The 27225-nt window shown below is 47.0% G+C and overlaps 1 protein-coding gene across 1 annotated transcript in view; it reads left to right on the top strand.

Annotated features, from left to right (window-relative positions):
- The window catches only part of LOC117520386 (kalirin-like), a 167552-nt gene that overhangs the window by 133081 nt on the left and 7246 nt on the right, over positions 1-27225 (top strand). The window contains 17 exon segments of the mRNA XM_034181767.1: positions 3281-3470; positions 3670-3750; positions 3838-3941; positions 4027-4158; positions 4237-4350; positions 6505-6575; positions 6649-6715; positions 9933-10036; positions 10132-10201; positions 10281-10367; positions 15630-15722; positions 16128-16178; positions 16678-16755; positions 22743-22928; positions 25809-25980; positions 26060-26205; positions 26284-26522. Of these exon segments, the coding sequence (XP_034037658.1) occupies positions 3281-3470; positions 3670-3750; positions 3838-3941; positions 4027-4158; positions 4237-4350; positions 6505-6575; positions 6649-6715; positions 9933-10036; positions 10132-10201; positions 10281-10367; positions 15630-15722; positions 16128-16178; positions 16678-16755; positions 22743-22928; positions 25809-25980; positions 26060-26205; positions 26284-26469 (1932 nt within the window). The 3' untranslated portion in view covers positions 26470-26522.

Raw genomic sequence — 27225 nt, 5'->3', positions numbered from 1 at the left:
GTGTGTGTCTGCTTGTCTCTTGGTGTTATGTATAAGTGTGTGTGTGTGTGTGTGTCTGCTTGTCTCTTGGTGTTATGTATAAGTGTGTGTGTGTGTCTGCTTGTCTCTTGGTGTTATGTATAAGTGTGTGTGTGTGTGTTTTCCTGATTTGTGCGCATATGAGAGAATCTTGAGACGGATCTGGCACAAAATTAATTTTTCATTTATACAGCACCAAATCACAACAAAGTTCACTCAAGACACAAGTAAGATCTAACTAACTTACTAACCTGAAAAGCCTGCCAGTATGACCTGCACATGCAACGTATAATAATGTACTGTGTGCACGCTGCTGCAAATCTGAACAGGCTGTTATGTGCACAATAGATCTGACAATACAGATGTTTGTCCATTCCTTCCCATGAGCGACATAAATAATATGAATATTGTCTCTATAATATCTGTATGTACAACCCCAATTCCAATGAAGTTGGGACGTTGTGTAAAATCTAAATAAAAACATAATACAATGATTTTCAAATCCTCTTCAACCTATATTCAATTGAATACACCACAAAGACAAGATATTTAATGTTCAAACTGATAAACTTTGTTGTTTTTGTGCAAATATTTACTCATTTTGAAATGGATGCCTGCAACAGGTTTCAAAAAGCTGGGACAGTGGTATGTTTCCCACTGTGTTACATCACCTTTCCTTCTAACAACACTCAATAAGCGTTTGGGAACTGAGGACACTAACTGTTGTAGGTGGAATTCTTTCCCATTCTTGCTTGATGTACGACTTCAGTTGTTCAACAGTCCGGGGTCTCCGTTGTCGTATTTTCATAATGCGCCACACATTTTCAATGGGTGACAGGTCTGGACTGCAGACAGGCCAGTCTAGTACCTGCACTCTTTTACTATGAAGCCACGCTGTTGGAACACATGCACAATGTGTCTTGGCATTGTCTTGCTGAAATAAGCAGGGACGTCCCTGAAAAAGACATTGCATGGATGGCAGCATGTGTTGCTCCAAAACCTGGATGTACCTTTCAGCATTGATGGTGCCATCACAGATGTGTAAGTTGCCCATGCCATGGGCACTAACACACCCCCATTCCATCACAGATGCTGGCTTTTGAACTTTGTGCTGGTAACAATCTGGATGGTCTTTTTCCTCTTTTGTCCAGAGGACACGATGTCCATGATTTCCAAAAACAATTTGAAATGTGGACTCATCAGACCACAGCACACTTTTACACTTTGCGTCTGTCCATTTCAAATGAGCTCTGGACCAGAGAAGGCAGCAGCGTTGCTGGATGTTGTTGATGTATGACTTTCACTTTGCATGGTAGAGTTTTAACTTGCACTTGTAGATGTAGCGACGAACTACGTTAACTGACAATGGTTTTCTGAAGTGGTCCTGAGCCCACGCAGTAAGATCCTTTACACAATAATGTTGGTTTTTAATCCAGTGCCACCTGAGGGATCAAAGGTCATGGGCATTCAATGTTGGTTTTCAGCCTTGTCGCTAACGTGTAGAAAGTTCTTCAGATTCTCTGAATCTTCTGATTATATTATGGACTGTAGATGATGGAATCCCTAAATTCCTTGCAATTGAACGTTGAGAAACATTGTTCTTAAATGTTGGTCTATTTTTTCACACAGTTGTTCACAAAGTGGTGATCCTCACCCCATCTTTGCTTGTGAATGCTGAGCCTTTTGAGGATGCTTCTTTTATACCCAATCATGACACTCACCTGTTTCCAGTTAACCTGTTCACCTGTGGAATGTTCAAAACAGGTGTTCTTTGAACATTCAAAAACTTTCCCAGTCTTTTGTTACCACTGTCCCAGCTTTTTTGAAGCCTGTTGCAGGCATCCATTTCAAAATGAGCAAATATTTGCACAAAAACAATAAAGTTTATCAGTTTGAACATTAAATATCTTGTCTTTGTGGTGTATTCAGTTGAATATAGGTTGAAGAGGATTTGCAAATCATTGGATTCTGTTTATATTTACATTTTACACAATGTCGCAACTCCATTGGAACTGGGGTTGTACGAATCAGGACTCTGTTTTATCATGAAGCTCTTTAACTGCTGGTGCAAAAGACAAATGTTGCACTCTGCACAGTTTCTCTAATCACAGCCACATAAGCTTATACCTCCTTCAGAGCTGTCTGGTTGTCTTCCCTCACTCATCTCCTTCTCGCATGATCACTTACTTTTTGACAACTGCCTACTCCAGACACATACTTCCTTCAGTTACATAATATAATAAGCATATGTCGCTGACATGAATGAGCAAAGCTCCTCACCATCTGATTTAGATCCTTCAGACTTTTGTTTGTATTCTGTTTTTATTTACATTTCACACAACATCCAAACTTCATTGGAATTGGGGTTGTAACATGGGCAGCTGTGCCTCTCCGTGGTGCACAGTAACGCGTCATTGCACACGTCAGGCTTGGCGTTGAACGGATCTCACACTGTAATAAATGATCACCTTCTAACTCTGAGGGAAATATGACATGGAACTGTCCAGGAGTGTTTCACAGTGCGGAGGCGGATGTGGAGCCGAAACCGGCAACCTGTGGCTAAAATCCTCTCACCCAAAATAAAAATTAATTCCCATGTGATAATCCAACCATCTTGGTGTCCAGAGCTGTGTTATGCTGCTGAAGTGAACAAAAAAGAAAAAAAAAAAATTAAAGTTCTCTGAAAAGGCTCCTGATGCAGGGGACAGCATGGCCCACTGCCAGTAAACTTTCAGCAAAGCTATCCAGTGGCACGCGCGCGCGCTTAGTGGCTCATATGCGTGCGCATGCATGCACACACACGGCTGAGTGATAACTGTAGCCTCACGTGTGCACGTGAGGAACACAGCGCTCCCTCCCATTCAAGCCCATGTTTCCATCCAGACGTTTGGACATCAGGCAGTCTTCAGTGCCTTTTATTGCCGTCTGACAGCAGTCTGTGTCGTCTACCTGTTGTCTACATGTGCTTTGAATGCCATCGTGCAGGTGTGGACGAGGTAATCTGGATGCGTTCTGACATGGCTGACTACACCTCTTTTCCTCTCGACTGCGTCGGATTATGGCAATATTTGTCGTGTCGGGCTGATTCCTGCACATTCTTGCTATGTGTGATGGGGGGTCAAAGGTTTTAAACTGAAAAACATCAATTAAACATCTTTGTAGATAACTTAAAAATATTCTCTTTAATTTAATCACTAAAAATAAAAATATATCACAAAATGACACATTGCATAAATATAACACATGAAATGATCTTTTACAGAAGTCAGGATGGATCCAAGAACAGTTCTCAGAGAAACCAGAGTGCCCTCCACAACAAAGAGGACGAGTGAGGGAAGCTACCAAAACACCTGTGACAGGACTTACAGGCTCCAGTGGCTGTGACTGGAGAAATGATAGTCTGCTGCTTCACAGCCTGATAGTAGTGAGGAACACAGGAAGTCCAGGCTGGGGTTTGTCAGAGGAAATGGCAGACTTCAGCATAGATTTCATGTCATTTTGTGAGGACTGAGTCACTGAGACACTGTGCTAACCAATTACAACAGTCACTTCCTCATTACGTTAATGAACTCAGAAACATGAGCCACTTCCTGTCCTCAGACTCCGCCCGTTACCCTTCTTTCAAGTTGACATTAGTCTTATGATTTTAAGTCCTGGATATGTCTCTGTCTCCAGACTCTGGTCTCTATGGTTCAGAAGGATGTGGACCCCAGACTCTGCCCAGCAACCAAAGTGAGATGATCCTTCTTGATTCAACTCACTGTCCTGACAGGAAGTCCACTGTGACAGTTCTGACCTGTATTTCATTTACTGTCCAAGGTGCGACCTCCCCCATGGTTTATGGAGTGGGGGGAACTCCAGGGAATGCAGTCAGCTCTCCGGGAGCCAAACGCAGTGGATCTGGAACAGGAAACACCCTGAAGGTAAGAGAGGACTTCAGCAGTACAAGAGTCAGGGAAGTAATAAATCCAGTCCTGATGTGAGGACACGAGCTGTGTGTGTTTACAGCGCTGGCTGACCAGTCCTGTCCGCCGCCTGAGCCAAGGCAAAGGTGATGGACAGAAGAAACCTCCAATCAGAATGAGAAGGCGGGACAACAGGCCTGAGCTGACCACGCCCCTCACTGTCAACACACAGATGGTATACGAACATCACCAACACCACGAGGAACTTAAGTAAGTCGATGGAAAACCTTTCATTTTCCTCTTCTTTCTTTAGAAAGGAAGGAAGGAAGAGGCTGGGCAGAGTGGAGGGGAGGAGGAGCCAGAGGAGGAGAGCCACACCCCTCTACCCCCGCCCATGGAGATCATCAAAGATCCAAACAACCCTGAGGTAAGAAGGGAGGGCAGGGTGAAAGAAGCTGGAGGTAGTGTCAAGGATGGAGGAAATAAGACAAGAGGAAGGTACCGAGCGAAATAACAAGAAAGAGTTAAGAGAGGAGTGAGGCTACAAGGAGACAGGAGCAGCCTAACGAGGAAGGAAGGAGTTAATGAGACAAGAGCTGTTTGATGTCTGAAGGCGTCAACGACCCTCCCGATTGGACAGGAGCTGTTTGATGTCTGAAGGCGTCAACCACCCTCCCGATTGGACAGGAGCTGTTTGATGTCTGAAGGCGTCAACGACCCTCCCGTTTGGACAGATGTTTGACATCTGAAGGCGTCAACGACCCTCCCGATTGGACAGGAGCTGTTTGACGTCTGAAGGCGTCAACCACCCTCCCGTTTGGACAGATGTTTGACATCTGAAGGCGTCAACGACCCTCCCGATTGGACAGGAGCTGTTTGACGTCTGAAGGCGTCAACCACCCTCCCGATTGGACAGGAGCTGTTTGACGTCTGAAGGCGTCAACGACCCTCCCGTTTGGACAGGAGCTGTTTGATGTCTGAAGGCGTCAACCACCCTCCCGTTTGGACAGATGTTTGACATCTGAAGGCGTCAACGACCCTCCCATTTGGACAGGAGCTGTTTGACGTCTGAAGGCGTCAACCACCCTCCCGATTGGACAGGAGCTGTTTGACGTCTGAAGGCGTCAACCACCCTCCCATTTGGACAGGAGCTGTTTGACGTCTGAAGGCGTCAACCACCCTCCCATTTGGACAGGAGCTGTTTGACGTCTGAAGGCGTCAACGACCCTCCCGGTTGGACAGGAGCTGTTTGACGTCTGAAGGCGTCAACGACCCTCCCGGTTGGACAGGAGCTGTTTGACGTCTGAAGGCGTCAACGACCCTCCCGATTGGACAGGAGCTGTTTGACGTCTGAAGGCGTCAACGACCCTCCCGAATGGACAGGAGCTGTTTGACGTCTGAAGGCGTCAACGACCCTGCCGTTTGGACAGGAGCTGTTTGACGTCTGAAGGCGTCAACGACCCTCCCGTTTGGACAGGAGCTGTTTGACGTCTGAAGGCATCAACCACCCTCCCGTTTGGACAGATGTTTGACATCTGAAGGCGTCAACGACCCTCCCGATTGGACAGGAGCTGTTTGACGTCTGAAGGCGTCAACCACCCTCCCGATTGGACAGGAGCTGTTTGACGTCTGAAGGCGTCAACCACCCTCCCGTTTGGACAGGAGCTGTTTGACGTCTAAAGGCGTCAACGACCCTCCGTTTGGACAGGAGCTGTTTGACGTCTGAAGGCGTCAACCACCCTCCCGTTTGGACAGATGTTTGACATCTGAAGGCGTCAACGACCCTCCCATTTGGACAGGAGCTGTTTGACGTCTGAAGGCGTCAACGACCCTCCCGATTGGACAGGAGCTGTTTGACGTCTGAAGGCGTCAACCACCCTCCCGTTTGGACAGGAGCTGTTTGACGTCTGAAGGCGTCAACCACCCTCCCGTTTGGACAGGAGCTGTTTGACGTCTGAAGGCGTCAACCACCCTCCCGATTGGACAGGAGCTGTTTGACGTCTGAAGGCGTCAACCACCCTCCCGATTGGACAGGAGCTGTTTGACGTCTGAAGGCGTCAACCACCCTCCCGATTGGACAGGAGCTGTTTGACGTCTGAAGGCGTCAACCACCCTCCCGTTTGGACAGGAGCTGTTTGACGTCTGAAGGCGTCAACCACCCTCCCGATTGGACAGGAGCTGTTTGACGTCTGAAGGCGTCAACCACCCTCCCGATTGGACAGGAGCTGTTTGACGTCTGAAGGTGTCAACGACCCTCCCGTTTGGACAGGAGCTGTTTGACGTCTGAAGGCGTCAACCACCCTCCCGTTTGGACAGATGTTTGACATCTGAAGGCGTCAACGACCCTCCTGATTGGACAGGAGCTGTTTGACGTCTGAAGGCGTCAACCACCCTCCCGTTTGGACAGATGTTTGACATCTGAAGGCGTCAACGACCCTCCCATTTGGACAGGAGCTGTTTGACGTCTGAAGGCGTCAACGACCCTCCTGATTGGACAGGAGCTGTTTGACGTCTGAAGGCGTCAACCACCCTCCCGATTGGACAGTTGGTATTCGATATCTGACCCTTTGCCTCTCTCCAGGCTCTGGATTCAGATCAAAGCTCCAATGAGTCAGACACCGAACAACGAAACAAAGCTCTGCGAGGACGGATGTAAGATACACACACAAAAAACAAAGGTCTCAAAATATAAACACCAAAAACAGTGTGTACCTCATGTACGCAGGTTTGTGGTTAACGAGATGATCCAATCAGAGAAGGACTACGTGAAGGACCTGGGTGTGATTGTGGAGGTGAGACATGAAAACCATACAGAAAATAAAACTGACCTCAAATAATGAAGCCCTGCCCACCAGAGTCTGTTCCTGTCAGTTACTTTCTGCTCCACCAATAAAGTGATGTGTTCACATCTGTAGCCTCATGAATTACTATTCCTTTCCTTTTAATGTTGTCCAAGTAGAGGACTTACAGTTTTCATTGTTTTATATATATATATATATATATATATATATATATGAGGTCTGTTAGAAAAGTGTCAGACCTTTTTATTTTTTGCAAAAACCATATGGATTTGAATCACGTGTGATTGCATCAGCCAAGCTTGAACCTTCGTGCGCATGCGTGAGTTTTTTCATGCCTGTCGGTTGCGTCATTCGCCTGTGAGCAGGCTTTGTGTGAGCAGTGGTCCACCCCTCTCGTCGGATTTTTATTGCGAATAAAATGTCTGAACGATTTGGAGCTTTGCTGCATCAATTTTTTCCAGAAACTGTGAGAGACGTCCAGGTGGACACCATTCTGAAAATTCAGATGGCTTTCAGGGACGATTTTATGGGGATTACACAGATTAAGGAGTGCTCCAGCCGGTTTAAAGACCGCTGCGCTCCGAGCGCCGATCAACAGGCTGACACCCCGCTGAAACAACCAGATCATTTCCAACGTGAAGGCTTTGTTGATCCGGGACGTCGTCTGACTTCCACAAAAATGGCAGGAGACGTGGACATCAAGTTTTTGCAAAAAATAAAAAGGTCCGATACTTTTCTAACAGACCTCGTATATATATATATATATATATATATATATATATATATATATATATATATATATATATATATATATATATATATATAGGAGGTTGGGTAGGATTACTTTGAAATGTAATCCAAAAGTAATCAGATTACAAGTAATCCAAATATATATATATAAAATATAATTATTCATAGCTTAGTCTAAATGTTTTTTAACTATGTAAAAAAGTTCATGTCTTAGAATCCCAACCAAATCTCAAAGATTTTCAATTTACAGGATATTTCTCTTTAAAAAGAAAAAAGCTAAAAGCTTAATTTTGAAGGATTTAATCAAAGTATTAATCACTGACTAATTTTCTTTCACTGATTGATCGATTAGTGGAATCCACTGAGCTGTAGTTTTAATTATTCGGCTAATTTTAATAATGAAGAAAATAAAGTCCATGGTGCTCTATAAAACCTGCCTCCTCTAAAAATGTATTTAAAAAAGGTAAAAAATGTCACAGGTTTTGTCAGAATGGTAAATGGACTTTCGTCTGCATCAGACACTCAAAGCGCTTTACAATAATGCCTCACATTCACCCTGATGTCAGGCTGCTGCCATACAAGGTGCTCACTACACACCGGGAGCAACTAGGGGATTAAGGATCTTGCCCAAGGGCCCTTAGTGATTTTCCAGTCAGGCTGGGATTTGAACCGAGGATCCTCTGGTCTCAAGCCCAACTGGGAAAGTGAGAGGATGCCTGAGGAGTGGAGATGAAGTGTGCTGGTTCATATTTTTAAGAACAAGGTTGATGTGCAGAGCTGCAGTAACTACAGAGGCATAAAGCTGATCAGCCACAGCATGAAGTTATGGGAAAGAGTAGTAGAAACTAGCTTAGAAAACAGGTGAAGATCTGTGAGCAGCAATATGGTTTCATGTCGAGAAAGAGCACTACAGATGCAATGTTTGCTCTGAGAATACTGTTGGAGAAGGACAGAAAGAGTTACACTGTGTGTTTGTGGACTTAGAAAAAGCTTATGATAGGGTGTCGAGAAGAGCTGTGGTATTGTATGAGGAAGTCTGGAGTGGCAGAGAAGTATGTTAGGGTAGTGCAGGACATGTACAAGAATAGTGTGACAGCGGTGAGATGCGCAGTCGGAATGACAGACTCATTAAAGGTGGAGGTGGGATTACACCAAGGATCAGCTCTGAGTCCTTTCTTGTTTGCAGTGGTGATGGACAGGTTGATGGATGAGATCAGACAGGAGTCCCCATGGACTATGATGTTTGCAGATGACATTGTGATCTGTAGTGAGAGTAGAGAGCAAATTGAGTCTAGTCTGGAGAAGTGGAGATATGCTTTGGAGAGAAGGGGAATGAAAGTCAGTAGAAGTAAGACTGAGTACATATGTGTGAATGAGAGGGAGCCCAGTGGAATAGTGCAGTTACAAGGAGTAGAAGTGGTGAAAGTAGATGAGTTTAAATATTTGGGGTCAACTGTTCAAAGTAATAGAGAGTGTGGTAAAGAGGTGAAGAAGAGAGTGCAGGCAGGGTGGAGTGGGTGGAGAAAGGTGGCAGGAGGGATTTGTGACCGAAGAATATCAGCAAGAGTGAAGGAGAAAGTTTACAAGACAGTAGTGAGACCAGCTATGTTGGACGGCTTAGAGATGGTGGCACTAACAAAAAGACAGGAGGCAGAGCTGGAGGTGTTGAGATTCTCTTTGGGAGTGACAAGAATGGACAAGATTAGGAATGGACATATCAGAGGGACAGCTCAGGTGGGACGGTTTGGAGACAGAGTCAGAGAGGACAGACTGAGATGGTTTGGACATGTGCAGAGGAGGGGCCCAGGGTATATAGGGAGAAGGATGCTGAGGATGGAGCCACCAGGGAGGAGGAGAAGAGGGAGACCAAAGAGGAGGTTCATGGATGTGCTGAGAGAGGACATGCAGGTGGTTGGTGTGACAGAGGAAGATACAGAGGACAGGGTGAGATGGAAACGACTGATCTGCTGTGGCGACCCCTAATGAGAACAGCCGAGAGACAAAAAAGAATAAGATTCATTTGGTGTATATAGATGGGGTTGTAGCCATCTTTAGGTAATTTCTTTTTTAAGTGCTTCTTTGTTTTTTGTTATCTGTGTTGTCATGGGGACCACGATGGAAATAAGTCTGTGCATTTTGTGCCATCCTCAACAAGTATATGTATGTATGTATGTTGTCATTGTTATGTCATATCATAGACCTTACCTGTGTGAAGCGCTTTGAGGCAACTCGGTTGTGATTTGGCGCTATATAAATGAAAACAAATTGAAATATCATCTATTTTGCAAACTCAATCAGTCAATCAATCAAATTAATGTAATAAATAAATAAATTTGTCGAGTGTTCTTTTGTGGAAGTATCATAATCACATTCTAATCCACTAATTTCATCGTCACTAGGTTCATTGTAAAATGACATTCTTGGATGACAATAATAATAAAATGTTTGTTTCTTTCAGGGTTTCATGTCCCGACTGGATGTCCGAGGAATTCCAGAGGACATGAGAGGCAAAGACAAGATCGTCTTTGGTAACATCCAGCAGATCTACGACTGGCATCGCGAGTCCGTGCACACACACACACACACACATTTTAGCAAAGAGCACAACGCCCTCTTCTGGCCGTGGCTCTGAGAACTCGCGGTGTTGTTTCTTTCAGTTTCTTTCTGGTGGAGTTGGAGCGCTGCATCCAGAACCACGACCTGCTCGCTGACCTCTTTATCAGACATGTGAGTTTGTCAGAAAGCCGCCGCAGACGAGGTTTATTCATCGTGTGTTTGCTCATGTCGGTTCCTTTGTCTGCGGCAGGAGCGCCGTCTGCACATGTACGTGGTCTACTGTCAGAACAAACCCAGGTCAGAGTTCATCGTCATCGAGAACGAGACCTTCTTTGAGGTAAACCGTCACATTTCACCCAATGTCAGGAGTGGGCGGGGTTTACAGGTTATAGAGCTTTATTTTTATTTTACATATGAAAAGTAAATCTAGTGGATGGCACTGTGAGTTATATAAAGAGGAACAAAATTTAGACTTCTGGACCCGTATCTGTGAACCAACTCAAAGCCCTCTCAGAGAACTTCTAACTCAGCCTCAAAGTTCCTGGCAAGGAATCTCAGCCTCAGAGTGAGTCAGCAGGTGTCTGAGAGCAAGTCTGAGCAAGGAGGGGACAGAAACTCCTCTCTTTGAGAGGAGGCGGGGTTGACCCCTTTGTTAGGTATGACACAGTCCTCTAAGAGCTGTGATTGGTTGTCATAGAAAGGGGAGGAGAAATTTAAAAAAATGTGCTCCACCCTCCTAGTTATGAATGGACACTGAAATCAACCGATCATATAACCTGAACTGCATTAGGGGAGGTCACGGTCTAGTGGTTAAGTGTTGGGCTTGAGACCAGAGGATCCTTGGTTCAAATCCCAGCCTGACTGGAAAATCACTAAGGGCCTTTGGGCAAGGTCCTTAATCCCCTAGTTGCTCCTGGTGTGTAGTGAGCACCTTGTATGGCAGCAGCCTGACGTCAGGGTGAATGTGAGGCATTCAACTGATTCAAACTGATAAACTTTACTGTTTTTGTTCAAATATTTGCTCATTTTGAAATGGATGCCTGCAACACGTTTCAAAAAAACTGGGACAGGGCCAACAAAAGACTGGGTAAGTTTTTGATTGTTCAAAGAACACCTGTTTGGAACACTCCACAGGTGACCAGGTTAATTGGAAACAGGTGAGTGTCATGATTGGGTATAAAAGGAGCATCCCCAAAAGGCTCAACCGTTCACAAGCAAAGATGGGGTGAGGATCACCACTTTGTGAACAACTGTGTGAAAAAATAGTCCAACAGTTTAAGAACAATGTTTCTCAATGTTCAATTGCAAGGAATTTAGGGATTCCATCATCTAGAGTCCATAATATAATCAGAAGATTCAGGGAATCTGGAGAACTTTCTACATGTAAGCGACAAGGCCAAAAACCAACATTGAATGCCCGTGACCTTCGATCCATCAGGCAGCACTGCATTAAAAACCGACATCATTGTGTAAAGGATCTTACTGTGTGGGCTCAGGAACACAAAATGGAAAAGTGTGCTGTGGGCTGATGAGTCCACATTTCAAATTGGTTTTGGAAATCATGGACGTTGTGACATGGGCAACTTACTGGGACGTCCCTGCTTATTTCAGCAAGACAATGCCAAGCCACATTCTGCACGTGTTACAACAGCGTGGCTTCATAGTAAAAGAGTGCGGGTACTAGACTGGCCTGTCTGCAGTCCAGACCTGTCGCCCATTGAAAATGTGTGGCGCATTATGAAGAACAAAATACGACAACAGAGACCCCGGACTGTTGGACAACTGAAGTCGTACATCAAGCAAGAATGGGAAAGAATTCCACCTACAAAGCTTCAACAATTAGTGTCCTCAGTTCCCAAACGCTTATTGAGTGTTGTTAGAAGGAAAGGTGATGTAACACAGTGGGAAACATACCACTGTCCCAGCTTTTTGAAACATGTTGCAGGCATCCATTTCAAAATAAACAAATATTTGCACAAAAACAATAAAGTTTATCAGTTTGAACATTAAATATCTTGTCTTTGTGGTGTTTTCAATTGAATATAGGTTGAAGAGGATTTGAAAATCATTGGATTCTGTTTTTATTTACATTTTACACAACGTCCAAACTTCACTGGAATTGGGGTTGTAGAATTATTGTAGCAGTAGTATAGTCATAGTAGTAGTAGTAGTAGTATTGCAGTAGCAGTATAATAGTAGTCGTGGTATTTCAGAAGTAGTATTGCAGTAGTAGTAGTAGCAGCAGCAGCAGTAGTAGTAGTGGTAGTACTAGTACTGCAGTAGTAGTAGTAGTTGTAGTAGTAGTAGTAGTAGTAGTAGTAGTAGTGTATTGCAGAGTAGTAGTTCAGTTAGCAATAGTATTAGTAGTGGTAGTATTACAGTATTATTGTAGCAGAGGCAGTACTGCAGTAGCAGTAGTACTAGCAGTATTGCAGTAGCAGCAGTATAATGGCAGTAGTACTAGTATCGCAGAAATAGTAGAAGTAGTAGCAGTAGTATAATAGTAGCAGTATTGCAATAGTAGCAGCAGCAGTAGCAGTAGTATTGCAGCAGTACTATAGTAGCAGCAGTAGTATTGAAGCAGCACACTAGTAGTAATAGTATTGCAGTAGTATTGCAGTTGCAGTAGTAGTATTGCACAGGAGTACAGTGGTAGGAGTAGTAGCAGCAGCAGCAGCAGTAGTTGTGGCAGCAGCAGCAATAGTAGTAGTTGTAGTAGTAACCGCAGTATTTCAGTACTACTAGTACTAACAGCAGCAGTATAGCATAGTAGTGGTATTAGCAGCTGCAGCAGCAGTACTGCAGTAGTACTATCTTAGTAGTAATATAGTAGTAGTGGTAGCAGTATTGCAACAGTAGTATAGTAGTAGCAGCAGTAGTGGTAGTATTGCAGCAGCAGTATAGTAGTAGCAGCAGTAGTGGTAGTATTGCAGCAGCAGTATAGTAGTAGCCGCAGTAGTGGTAGTATTGCAGCAGCAGTATAGTAGTAGCAGCAGTAGTGGTAGTATTGCAGCAGCAGTATAGTAGTAGCAGCAGTAGTGGTAGTATTGCAGCAGCAGTATAGTAGTAGCAGCAGTAGTGGTAGTATTGCAGCAGCAGTATAGTAGTAGCAGCAGTAGTGGTAGTATTGCAGCAGCAGTATAGTAGTAGCAGCAGTAGTGGTAGTATTGCAGCAGCAGTATAGTAGTAGCAGCAGTAGTGGTAGTATTGCAGCAGCAGTATAGTAGTAGCAGCAGTAGTGGTAGTATTGCAGCAGCAGTATAGTAGTAGCAGCAGTAGTGTGGTGTATTCAATTGAATATAGGTTGAAGAGGATTTGAAAAATCATTGTATTCTGTTTTTATTTACATTTTACACAACGTCCCAACTTCATTGGGATTGAGGTTGTACACAGCTTGAAAATGTTTGAACATACCTCATTCACATGTCGAATATCCAGTGTTGTATAAAATACCGGAAAATCACACTTAAGTAAAAGTACAGATACCCATTAAAAAAATGACTTTGGTAGAAGTTCAAGTCACTGATTGAAATAGTAGTCTTGTAAATGACTGGTAGTATTAGTCAAAATACTGAAAATTGTGCACATCACACAAAAACACTTCAGAAACAAGGTTTCAAAACCTAAACGAGAGTAGGCTACTCACTAGGTGTTCACAAGAAACACTTATTTATTTCTATATGTATTTATTTATTTTCATTGTTACATGGTTTTATCTTTTCTGTTGTGTTTTGTTTCATTAGGTTCTTTTTGTCTCTTTCTATAAAATTGTATTGTAACGTTATTAGTCTATTATTATTGACTATTATTGTCTATTATGTAGAGTATTATTGTTGTTGCTATAATATATGAATAAAAATAAATTTAAAAAAATTACAATTTGACTCTTTTACGACAACGAACGCTGAGCCATTAATTATACAGAAAACAAGTTAACACAAACGTACTGAGATGCGAACAGCTTAATGCTAACTTTAAAAATGCCATAGACATGCTAACGCGTTAGCATCGGTCCCGTTTTTAAGTTATAAAATACATCTATCAACTGTTTCAGAAGACCATAGCAGGTCGGTTTAACATAAAAATATTAAATATTACTCACAGACATATGCTGTTCGGGGTTTTAGAGGGAAAATTTAGGATAAAGCGAAATAAAATCCACGAATCGTAGATCGAAGCACTGCTTCGGCCTGTCAATCACTGCTTCGATTGGTTCAACGTTCAAAGCAAAGCCGTGCTGCAGAAAAGTTGATTACAGACCCGCTGCAGGTCTGCAGACCCGCTGCAGGTCTGTAATCAATGCAAAGAAATTATCATTTTCCTGACAAATACCCCCCAATGCGCAACTGCAAAAAAAAGCCTATCGGACATGACTCATGACAAATCGGCCTGACTTCGTTGCAGTCACTAGTAATCAGTGGTGTCTCTGGGTGAAAACACAACTTTTTTCGTGTGTGTGTGTGCTTGTGTTTGTTTTGTGTGTGTAACGAGTAACGGCATGGCGTATAGAAAATGTATCGGAGTAGAAGTATGCAATTAAGGTCGGAAATGTAGTGAAGTAAAAGTGAAAGTAAGCTGAATTAAAAAAAACTCAAAGTACAAAGTCTCCCAAAACGTACTTAAGTACACTAGTGAAGTATTTTTACTTCGATACTATACAACACGGCGAATATCTATATATTAAAAGTGTGCATGCATTTATTAGTTCATTGTAAGTACATAATATAATTGTAAATACATTAAAATTACATGCCTGACACAAGAAAGTGAAAACACTTATTTCCATTGTTGTCCATTTAAAAATCAAATGACAAAATGGAAGTAACAATAAAATAAAAAATATCAATAATACTGATAATAATAATAATAATAAAAATAATGTTAATATTAATGTGTGTATATGATAAGAAGAACCTAAACAATTTAGAAATACATTAAGACAGTAGATTAACATAAAATAATGACATAGATCAAGCCGGCGGCGTGTTACTGACTCACTGTCATCCTCCATACAGAGAATGTGTCTCCGTCCTCGCTGTCTTTCTGCCGTCTCCTCTATTTAAGACACTCTTAGCCTTCTTTAAAGTCCTCCTCCCTCCTCTTACCAGTTTGGCACCTTAGGAGCTCTCTTAAGGTCTAAGTTGCTTTGTGGACAACTTTCATCTTACAGAGGGAAAATTCTGAGAAATGTCAAAGAATTTGAGGAATTTTAAGATTTTTCTTAGAATAATGTCACTAGAAGCTATTTTTAGCCTCAGGCTGCTTTGTGGATACGGACCCAGATTTTCTTTTTAATGAGATTTTAAATATGTTTTTCGAACAACCACTTAACCACTTTAAAATTTTGGTTTTATAGTTTTGGACTATATTATGATCATTATTATTATCATTATCATCACTGACATCATTCAGATTTTAGATTTGTGTTTTTCTGAGACTTTTTAAATTCACTTTTTTCTTTACTCTTATTTCTGTCTTTGTGTGGTAGAATCCTTCGCCTTCAACATTTTTTTGTCTCCATGTCGTCCTGTGTCAATAAAGGTCAAAGAAATGGCAGAACACCGCCAATTTGTTGTCTCGACTATTTTTGTCTCAACAGGAGATTCAGCACGAGATTAGCTGCCGAATGTCCATCAGCGATTATCTGATCAAACCCATTCAGAGAATCACCAAGTACCAGCTGCTGCTGAAGGTCTGTGGCCTCAAACCACCAATTAGTGATCAATCAACCAGCCCTCCTAACGGGGGAATCTGCTGCAGCGAGGACTTTACACTGGAACATCATCTGCTGACGCTGTGCTTTGTCAAACGTCACACACTCATTTTTAAAAGTCAGACACTTGAATCCTGAGAAAAGGTCATGACCTTTGCCGAGGAGGCCATGTGACCACTGTCTGTTCATCAGCTGATGTCCATCATACATGTCAAAAGGGTTATACGACGTAAATGTTTCACTCTGCATTCACATCTTTTACAAAGTGAGACGTCACGTTAGTCCAGAAACAGGATCAAGTGAGAGCTCGGACTCGGCAGGAGTCTGCACTCGACTGTTCTTCTTCTTCTTCTTGTCAGCTCAAAGTGTTTTAATGTCTTACAGGATTTTCTCAAGTACACGTCTAAAGCGGGTCTGGACTGTGAGGAGATCGAGGTGAGTCCCAGTCATCCTGATCCAAAACCTACACAGACTGTGTTCAGACTTGACATTTCATCCAGGACGGTCAGATTCTGCTTCCGTTCTGGGCATGTGGACCATCATCAGTTCAGGAGATGTGATTTTGGTGTGAGGGCAGGAACAGTGAGGTTCAGGATAAAGTGAGGCATCAAGAGCCACTTCTGCTGCTCAGGTACTGACACCCGGGTTCCCTTCAGTTTTGATGGAACGCCAGGATTTTGGTCCAAGTGTGAGCAGCCAGAAGCAAATGTTTGACAGATAAACACTGAGGTAGCAGGATGACTGGATGCTGGTGTTGTCATGGTGACAAGAATGATGCTAATGAAGCCCAAATCCAGAATCTCACAGCAGGGATCAGGGACAAGACTCAGACTGTTTGAAACAACATAATCCTGAAGACAGCCGTCATCACGGAGACACAAACACAACTGAAGACATGAAAATTTAGACAAAAAAATCCTGTTTGTGTGAACAGAAAGCAGTGGAGCTGATGTCACTGGTTCCAAAGAGATGCAACGACATGATGAACCTGGGACGTCTGCAGGGATACGAGGTAACAACATCCGTCTCCCCACTGTCCTCTGTCTCCTCGCTGTCCTCTGACTCCTCTGTCTTCCTGCTGTCCTCTGTCTCCTCTGACTCCTCTGTCCTCTGTCTCCTCTGACTCCTCTGTCTCCCGGCTGTCCTCTGTCCTCTCTCTGACTCCTCTGTCTCCCTGCTGTCCTCTGTCTCCTCTGACTCCTCTGTCTCCTCTGACTCCTCTGTCTCCCGGCTGTCCTCTGTCCTCTCTCTGACTCCTCTGACTCCTCTGACTCCTCCGTCTCCCCGCTGTCCTCTGTCTCCTCTGACTCCTCTGTCTCCCTGCTGTCCTCTGTCTCCTCTGACTCCTCTGTCTCCCCACTGTCCTCTCTTTGACTCCTCTGTCTCCCTGGTGTCTTCTGTCTCCTCTGACTCCTCTGTCTCCCTGGTGTCTTCTGTCTCCTCTGACTCCTCTGACTCCCCGCTGTCCTCTGACTCCTCTGTCTCCCTGCTGTCCTCTGTCTCCTCTGTCTCCCCGCTGTCCTCTCTTTGACTCCTCTGTCTCCCCGGTGTCCTCTGACTCCTCCGTCTCCCCGGTGTCCTCTGTCTCCCTGCTGTCCTCTGTCTCCTCTGTCTCCCCGCTGTCCTCTCTTTGACTCCTCTGTCTCCCCGCTGTCCTCTGACTCCTCTGTCTCCCCACTGTCCTCTCTTTGACTCCTGTCTCCCTGGTGTCTTCTGTCTCCTCTGACTCCTCTGTCTCCCCGCTGTCCTCTGTCTCCTCTGTCTCCCCGCTGTCCTCTCTTTGACTCCTCTGTCTCCCTGCTGTCCTCTCTTTGACTCCTCTGTCTCCCCGGTGTCCTCTGACTCCTCCGTCTCCCCGGTGTCCTCTGTCTCCCTGCTGTCCTCTGTCTCCTTTGTCTCCCCGCTGTCCTCTCTTTGACTCCTCTGTCTCCCCGGTGTCCTCTGTCTCCTCCGTCTCCCCGCTGTCCTCTCTCTGACTCCTCTGTCTCCCCGCTGTCCTCTCTCTGACTCCTCCGTCTCCCCGCTGTCCTCTCTCTGACTCCTCCGTCTCCCCGCTGTCCTCTGACTCCTCTGATTCCTCTGTCTCCCCACTGTCCTCTCTTTGACTCCTCTGTCTCCCTGGTGTCTTCTGTCTCCTCTGACTCCTCTGTCTCCCCGCTGTCCTCTGACTCCTCTGTCTCCCTGCTGTCCTCTGTCTCCCCGCTGTCCTCTCTTTGACTCCTCTGTCTCCCTGCTGTCCTCTCTTTGACTCCTCTGTCTCCCTGCTGTCCTCTGACTCCTCTGTCTCCCCGGTGTCCTCTGACTCCTCTGTCTCCTCGCTGTCCTCTCTTTGACTCCTCTGTCTCCCCGGTGTCCTCTGTCTCCTCTGACTCCTCCGTCTCCCCGCTGTCCTCTGACTCCTCTGACTCCTCTGACTCCCTGCTGTCCTCTGTCTCTTCTGACTCCTCCGTCTCCCCGCTGTCCTCTGTCTCCCCGCTGTCCTCTGACTCCTCTGTCTCCCCACTGTCCTCTGACTCCTCTGTCTCCCCGCTGTCCTCTCTCTGACTCCTCCGTCTCCCCGCTGTCCTCTGACTCCTCTGATTCCTCTGTCTCCCCACTGTCCTCTCTTTGACTCCTCTGTCTCCCTGGTGTCTTCTGTCTCCTCTGACTCCTCTGTCTCCCCGCTGTCCTCTGACTCCTCTGTCTCCCTGCTGTCCTCTGTCTCCTCTGTCTCCCCGCTGTCCTCTCTTTGACTCCTCTGTCTCCCTGCTGTCCTCTCTTTGACTCCTCTGTCTCCCTGGTGTCCTCTGACTCCTCTGTCTCCCCGGTGTCCTCTGACTCCTCTGTCTCCTCGCTGTCCTCTCTTTGACTCCTCTGTCTCCCCGGTGTCCTCTGTCTCCTCTGACTCCTCCGTCTCCCCGCTGTCCTCTGACTCCTCTGACTCCTCTGACTCCCTGCTGTCCTCTGTCTCTTCTGACTCCTCCGTCTCCCCGCTGTCCTCTGTCTCCCCGCTGTCCTCTGACTCCTCTGTCTCCCCACTGTCCTCTGACTCCTCTGTCTCCCCGCTGTCCTCTCTCTGACTCCTCCGTCTCCCTGCTGTCCTCTCTCTGACTCCTCCGTCTCCCCGCTGTCCTCTGACTCCTCTGACTCCTCGGTCTCCCCGCTGTCCTCTGACTCCTCTGTCTCCCTGCTGTCCTCTGTCTCCTCTGACTCCTCTGTCTCCCCGGTGTCCTCTGTCTCCTCTGACTCCTCTGTCTCCCCGGTTTCCTCTGTCTCCTCTGACTCCTCTGTCTCCCCGCTGTCCTCTCTTTGACTCCTCTGTCTCCCTGGTGTCCTCTGACTCCTCCATCTCCCTGGTGTCCTCTGACTCCTCTGTCTCCCTGCTGTCCTCTGACTCCTCCGTCTCCCCGCTGTCCTCTGACTCCTCTGACTCCTCTGTCTCCCTGCTGTCCTCTGTCTCTTCTGACTCCTCCGTCTCCCCGCTGTCCTCTGTCTCCCCGCTGTCCTCTGACTCCTCTGACTCCTCTGTCTCCCCACTGTCCTCTGACTCCTCTGACTCCTCTGTCTCCCCACTGTCCTCTGACTCCTCTGTCTCCCCACTGTCCTCTGACTCCTCTGTCTCCCCGGTGTCCTCTCTCTGACTCCTCCGTCTCCCCGCTGTCCTCTGTCTCCTCTGTCTCCCTGCTGTCCTCTCTTTGATTCCTCTGTCTCCCCGGTGTCCTCTGTCTCCTCTGACTCTTCCGTCTCCCCGCTGTCCTCTGACTCCTCTGTCTCTTCTAACTCCTCTGTCTCCCCGCTGTCCTCCGTCTCCCCGCTGTTCTGTCTCCTCTGACTCCTCTGTCTCCCCACTGTCCTCTGACTCCTCTGTCTCCCCGCTGTCCTCTCTCTGACTCCTCCATCTCCCCGCTGTCCTCTCTCTGACTCCTCTGTCTCCCCGCTGTCCTCTGACTCCTCTGTCTCCCTGGTGTCCTCTGTCTCCTCTGACTCCTCTGTCTCCTCTGTCCTCTGACTCCTCTGTCTCCCGGCTGTCCTCTGTCCTCTCTCTGACTCCTCTGTCTCCCGGCTGTCCTCTGTCCTCTCCTCTGACTCCTCTGTCTCCCTGCTGTCCTCTGTCTCCTCTGACTCCTCTGTCTCCCGGCTGTCCTCTGTCCTCTCTCTGACTCCTCTGTCTCCCTGCTGTCCTCTGTCTCCTCTGACTCCTCTGTCTCCCCGGTGTCCTCTGTCTCCTCTGACTCCTCTGTCTCCCTGCTGTCCTCTGACTCCTCTGTCTCCCTGCTGTCCTCTGACTCCTCTGTCTCCCCGCTGTCCTCTGTCTCCTCTGTCTCCCCGCTGTCCTCTCTTTGACTCCTCTATCTCCCCGGTGTCCTCTGACTCCTCTGTCTCCCCGCTGTCCTCTGACTCCTCTGTCTCCCCGCTGTCCTCTGTCTCCTCTGACTCCTCCGTCTCCCCGCTGTCCTCTGACTCCTCTGTCTCCCTGCTGTCCTCTGTCTCCTCTGACTCCTCTGTCTCCCCGCTGTCCTCTGTCTCCTCTGTCTCCCCGCTGTCCTCTCTTTGACTCCTCTATCTCCCCGGTGTCCTCTGTCTCCTCTGACTCCTCTGTCTCCCCGCTGTCCTCTGACTCCTCTGACTCCTCTGTCTCCCTGCTGTCCTCTGTCTCCTCTGACTCCTCCGTCTCCCCGCTGTCCTCTGACTCCTCTGTCTCTCTGCTGTCCTCTGTCTCCTCTGACTCCTCTGTCTCCCCGCTGTCCTCTGTCTCCTCTGACTCCTCTGTCTCCCTGCTGTCCTCTCTTTGACTCCTCTGTCTCCCCGCTGTCCTCTGACTCCTCTGTCTCCTCTGACTCCTCTGTCTCCCCGCTGTCCTCTCTTTGACTCCTCTGTCTCCCCGGTGTCCTCTGTCTCCTCTGACTCCTCCATCTCCCCGGTGTCCTCTGTCTCTTCTGACTCCTCCGTCTCCACCCTGTCCTCTGACTCCTCTGTCTCCCAGCTGTCCTCTGACTCCTCCGCCTCCCCGCTGTCCTCTGTCTCCTCTGACTCCTCTGTCTCCCCACTGTCCTCTCTTTGACTCCTCTGTCTCCCTGGTGTCTTCTGACTCCTCTGTCTCCCCGCTGTCCTCTGACTCCTCTGTCTCCCTGTTGTCCTCTGACTCCTCTGTCTCTCCGCTGTCCTCTCTTTGACTCCTCTGTCTCTCTGCTGTCCTCTGTCTCCTCTGACTCCTCTGTCTCCCCGCTGCCCCCTGTCTCCTCTGACTCCTCTGTCTCCCTGCTGTCCTCTCTTTGACTCCTCTGTCTCCCCTGTCTCCCTGCTGTCCTCTGTCTCCTCTGACTCCTCCGTCTCCCCTCTTTGACTCCTCTGTCTCCCCGCTGTCCTCTGACTCCTCTGTCTCCCTGCTGTCCTCTGTCTCCTTTGACTCCTCTGTCTCCCTGCTGTCCTCTGTCTCCTCTGTCTCCCTGCTGTCCTCTGTCTCCCCGCTGTCCTCTGTCTCCTCTGACTCCTCCGTCTCCCCGCTGTCCTCTGTCTCCTCTGACTCCTCCGTCTCCCCGCTGTCCTCTGTCTCCTTTGACTCCTCTGTCTCCCTGCTGTCCTCTGTCTCCCTGCTGTCCTCTGTCTCCCCGCTGTCCTCTGTCTCCTCTGACTCCTCCGTCTCCCCGCTGTCCTCTGTCTCCCCTGACTCCTCTGTCTCCCCGGTGTCCTCTGTCTCCTCTGACTCCTCCGTCTCCCCGCTGTCCTCTGACTCCTCTGACTCCTCTGTCTCCCTGCTGTCCTCTGTCTCCCCGCTGTCCTCTGTCTCCTCTGACTCCTCCGTCTCCCCGCTGTCCTCTGTCTCCCCTGACTCCTCTGTCTCCCCGGTGTCCTCTGTCTCCTCTGACTCCTCCGTCTCCCCGCTGTCCTCTGTCTCCTCTGACTCCTCCGTCTCCCCGCTGTCCTCTCTTTGACTCCTCTGTCTCCCCGGTGTCCTCTGTCTCCTCTGTCTCCCTGCTGTCCTCTGACTCCTCTGTCTCCCCGCTGTCCTCTCTTTGACTCCTCTGTCTCCCCGCTGTCCTCTCTCTGACTCCTCCGTCTCCCCGCTGTCCTCTGACTCCTCTGTGTCCCTGCTGTCCTCTCTTTGACTCCTCTGTCTCCCCAGTGTCCTCTGTCTCCTCTGACTCCTCCGTCTCCCTGCTGTCCTCTGACTCCTCTGTCTCCCTGCTGTCCTCTGTCTCCTTTGACTCCTCTGTCTCCCCGGTGTCCTCTGTCTCCTCTGTCTCCCCGCTGTCCTCTGTCTCCCCGCTGTCCTCTGTCTCCTCTGTCTCCCCGGTGTCCTCTGTCTCCCCGGTGTCCTCTGTCTCCTCTGACTCCTCTGTCTCCCCGGTGTCATCTGTCTCCTCTGACTCCTCCGTCTCCCTGCTGTCCTCTGACTCCTCTGTCTCCCTGCTGTCCTCTGTCTCCTTTGACTCCTCTGTCTCCCCGGTGTCCTCTGTCTCCTCTGTCTCCCCGCTGTCCTCTGTCTCCCCGCTGTCCTCTGTCTCCTCTGACTCCTCCGTCTCCCTGCTGTCCTCTGACTCCTCTGTCTCCCTGCTGTCCTCTGTCTCCCCTGACTCCTCCGTCTCCCCGCTGTCCTCTCTTTGACTCCTCCGTCTCCCCGCTGTCCTCTGACTCCTCCGTCTCCCCTCTTTGACTCCTCTGTCTCCCCACTGTCCTCTCTTTGACTCCTCTGTCTCCTCTGACTCCTCTGTCTCCCTGCTGTCCTCTTTTTGACTCCTCTGTCTCCCCGGTGTCTTCTGTCTCCTCTGACTCCTCCGTCTCCCCGCTGTCCTCTGACTCCTCTGACTCCTCCGTCTCCCCTCTTTGACTCCTCTGTCTCCCCGCTGTCCTCTCTTTGACTCCTCTGTCTCCCCGGTGTCCTCTGTCTCCTCTGACTCCTCTGTCTCCCCGCTGTCCTCTGTCTCCTCTGACTCCTCCGTCTCCCCGCTGTCCTCTCTTTGACTCCTCCGTCTCCCCTCTGTCCTCTGACTCCTCTGTCTCCGTCTCCCTGCTGTTCAGGGGAAGTTAACGTCTCAGGGAAAACTGCTGCAGCAGGAGACATTCTGTGTTTGGGAACATGACGGAGGCGTTTTGTCTCGCAGCAAAGAGCGCAGAGTCTTCCTGTTCGAGCAGATCATCATCTTCAGCGAGTTACTGTGCAAAGGCTCCAACAACCCGGGATACCAGTTCAAGAACTGCATCAAGGTCAGACCCGTTACATTAGACAGGTTATCCTGGTCTACAGTGTAGATACTGATCAGTATTATCTCATAGAGGCCAGGTTAGACTGGTTAGACTGGTTTATCAGGTAAATGCTTATACTAGTTATGGTGGTTTATTCAATCGATCATTCAATCTGTATTTGGGAAACACAACATATACCAGTTTAACACTGGTGATTTTACTGTGTATATGTTTTGTTTAGTGATCACGTATATGTTGTGTTAAAGTGTTAAACTAACACTGACAGTGTTAGTTTAACACTGGTGATTTTACTGTGTATCCAAACATATTTACATTTTCGTGTATCAGAGGACAACATGTCTGTACCCTCCCAGATGTCTTAATTTACAATAAAAACAATGTTATATCACAGGAAGTGGTGTTGCCCTCACACACACACACACACACACACACACACACACACACACACACACACACACACACACACACAAGAATAAAGTTTTAACCTAATCGCATTTCGAACCTTCATTTTGCAGTTATCAATTGTATGAATTTAAAAAAATGTCTTTTGACACATCCAGCCAACGATGGCAAAGAAGGCGCATCTTTAATATGACTGGAGCGCTTCGTCCACAGCAAGCCGCCCCGGACACGACCGAAATGAACATCAAATTGCTGTTGTGTATCGATGACAGTGGACTGGACAAATGAAAGCTGTAAAGTCAGACTTAGCCAGAGACATTTGACAAACATCTCCTTTTCCTAAGAATGCCGAGTCCTTGGAAACAGAGGTGCCGTTGGATGGTTGTCGTTTGCTCCAGCTGTAATGAGCAGCTGGGTGCCGACGTGCGAATCCATCCGCACGTCTTTCATTACAAAATCTCCTTTAACAGTGGAATGTCCATATAAACTGCTGATCCCGACCTCTTCTGAAACTTCTCTGTTCTCTCACGACGTCCTGGGTCAACAGAGGCTTAAATTTGGACAGTTTTCAGCTTGAAACAGGCTGACGACGGCGGCTCGGGGCGCGGCGCGCTGTCCGGCTCTGTGGGCAGTCCTTAAAGCGACAGTAACACTCCTTAATCTCTCATCAGCCGTTAAAATTTTCACAGAAAACCATCTGAATTTCTCAAATGGTGTCCACTTGGATGTGCCTTACAGTTTCAGAAAAAATTTTGATCAAGCAAAGCGCCAGTCTCTCAGGAAGTTCTCAGACAAAGGAATTCCGACAAGGGGGGGTGGACCAGTGCTCACTCAAAGCCTGCCCACAGGCGAATGACGCAACCGACAGGCGTGAAAAAACTCACGCATGCGCACGAGGGTTCAAGCTTGTCTGACGCAATCACACGTGATTCAAATCCATATAGTTTTTGAAAAAATAAAAAGGTCGGTTTCTTTTCTAATAGACCTCGTATATAACCAGAGGATTCAGGTGTTTTTCTTGTGCCGTTCCCCAAAGCACACTGCTGTGCAGCAGACGTGAATGAATGAGACGGTAATATAACATTTTCCTGTTTAAAACACAAAGAGAATTCCTGCTCATATTAAGCATGTTTATGTCACTTCTAATCCTCTGGTGACACTGATCAATATATTCACGCCATCCTAGTTTCTCATCAATAATGATGTCGAGAAATCAAGTCGATTTAACTCTTTCAACTGGATTTGCATGAAGCAAGATTTAACTCTGTGAAGCATGAAATTTGTCAGATTTTGCAAACAACATATTTGTTTTGCTGCAATTAACAGAGAGTTTATTTGCGCTGAACCAGTCCGAAAGAACTGCGAGTTCCCTGTTGAGAACATCGTACAGATCGTTCAGATTATCAGATGATCAATAAACAGTGGTATATTCTGCAAATAATGTACTTTTGGCCTTGTTCATAGTGTTCCGGAGATCATTTACATCGAGTATAATCTATAGGCGGCACGGTGACGTAGTGGTTAGCACTGGTGCCTCACAGCAAGAAGGTCGTTTGTTCAATTCCCAGCCTTTCTGTGTGGAGTTTGCATGTTCTCCCCGTGTCTGTGTGAGGTTCCTCCCACAATCAAAAACATGCTTATTTATGATCTGCTCCTTTCTCTGCCCCTGAGCAAGGCAGCGTCTCTACATTTGGAGTTGGTCCCCGGGCGCCCGACTGTGGCTGGATAGATTGTGTCTAACTGTAATTAGGATGGTTAAATGCAAAGGACAAGTTTCATCATATGTACATATATGTAATGGCAAAGTTTCTAATCTATTCTATAAATAAGAGTGGTCCAAGCATAGAGCCTTGTGGTACCCCACATGTAATATTCAACAACTTTGATTCAGAGCTGTTATAGGCAGAATATTGAGTCTTCCCACTTAAGTAGTTTTGAAACCACTCAAGCGCAACACCCAGACTCCGTAATAACGTACTTTACGGAGTAATATCGTGTGATCAGTCGTGTCAAATGCTTTTGACAGATCCAGGAACATTGCTAGCATTGAGAAGTTTTTTTCAAGTGTGCTTATTGTTTCAGATTGTTCTGTTGAGTGCCCCAGTCGAAATCCAAAGTGACTGCTGTAAAGCACTTTATTATGGATGATAAAATTATGTATTAATTTTTCCAAGATTTTAGACCAATTATCATCCACTTTTAGAGAAATTGGTCGATAATTTGTGAAATTTTTTGGTCTTTTATTTTATGTAGATTGGCAAAACTATTTTTCCCGAGTTGCAAACGAAACAAGCTGTTGTTGATTTTGGGCGATCGTATCAAACCAGGTATGGTCCAGGTTTGCTTTATGACACCCTGACTGTTAATGGTTTTAGTTTTTGCAGAGCATGCTTAGTGAGCAGTTCGATGCGTTTATTCTTGTTTATTCGGGATATTCTGAGGCATCCTGGTAAGTCTAATGATGTCATGTGTGTCCAGGTGACTTACCTGGCCATGCAGGACAGCGTGGACAGCGACCCCTGTAAATTCATGCTGTGGTCCCGCGGTTCAGCAGAGCGCTTCACACTGCAGGCCGCCTCCGCCAGCATCAAAATGACGTGGGTGGAAAACATCGCCGCCCTGCTGGATGCACAGAACAACTTCCTCTCAGGTAGACTACATTAAGAGAGCATCAGGCTTAAATCCAGATCTGATCTGAATGGTCCTGGTTTGTTCCCCTGCATCTGCAGCTCTCCAGTCCCCCATAGAGTATCAGAGGAAAGAGGGCGGGATTTCAGTGACACGCCCGTTATCTTCAGGACGACCGCCGTCAGCTCCACCCACACCTAATGGCCATGCCCCCCAGCCCCTTCCTGACAGTGACCAGGATGACCAGGTTTGACTCTCTTTTTTTTTTTTACAAAGATGATTACAAACCAAAGACCGTGTGACCTCTGACCCCTCTGCGGTGCAGGAGCTGGTGCTGGTGCTGCAGGACTTTGTGGCGGTGCGGGAAGACGAGATCTCTGTCTTCAGAGGAGAGAAGGTTCAGATTCTGTCGTCTAATCAGCAGGGCCAGAGTCTGGTTTATCGACCGGCTAACAGCGACTCGCCGGCCGCTGAGGGCTGGGTGCCACGCAGCGTCCTCAACGCACATTGACAGCAGCAGGGTCACCGTCGGGTTCAAAGTCAGGAACGCACAACACACATCAAGTGAATGAAAACCAACAGGTACACCGGTGTGTCAGGAGGCGGGGCCTAACAGGGATAGCGACACAGGCAGGGGCGCCAAAATGTGACGTCACATATCCATGACAATGCTCAAACTGGTTCCATGCTACATTTTTAAAATGGTCAGTTATTGTTTTGTCTGGACTTTTTTCATCCTTGTATGCAGCAGTGATGGAATACACAATAAAAAAGTTATTTACATGTATTTAATGGCAGAATATTAACTTAGTTAGCACCCAGAGTGCATGCAGACACCGCCGCTATTCACAAAGCTTCTTGCACTGGGGTTCCGCACAGGAACAATCATCATTATAGATCAGGAATATAAAGAATCATTGAAAAATGTCACAACGAGCCGCAACCAGAAGCAGGCCAGCAACATTCCTGCAGTGCGATACGTGTCTGTCTTAGCATTTATCCATTAGCATTTAGCACAAAACTCAGCAGGACAAACGTGAGCCGCAGTGGCACTCACCACAGCACTGGAACTTCATGTTCCTCACAGTCACCTGGAAAATATGTCTTTCCATGTGGTCATTTCCACTTCATGTTCTGATTTTGGCTCATCTGATAAGTAGGAAGCTAATGAGGTTTTTCTAAAGGCATTTATTTTCCCCCAGTAACAGTTTGTGTGGAACCAGCCGAGCAGTTGTCAAGGGGTTGTGACATCATCACTGTGAAGCTC

Source organism: Thalassophryne amazonica, chromosome 1 (genome assembly GCF_902500255.1).
Source record: "Thalassophryne amazonica chromosome 1, fThaAma1.1, whole genome shotgun sequence".
Classification (NCBI taxonomy): domain Eukaryota; kingdom Metazoa; phylum Chordata; class Actinopteri; order Batrachoidiformes; family Batrachoididae; genus Thalassophryne; species Thalassophryne amazonica.
This window is presented reverse-complemented; position numbering and strand designations above follow the sequence as displayed.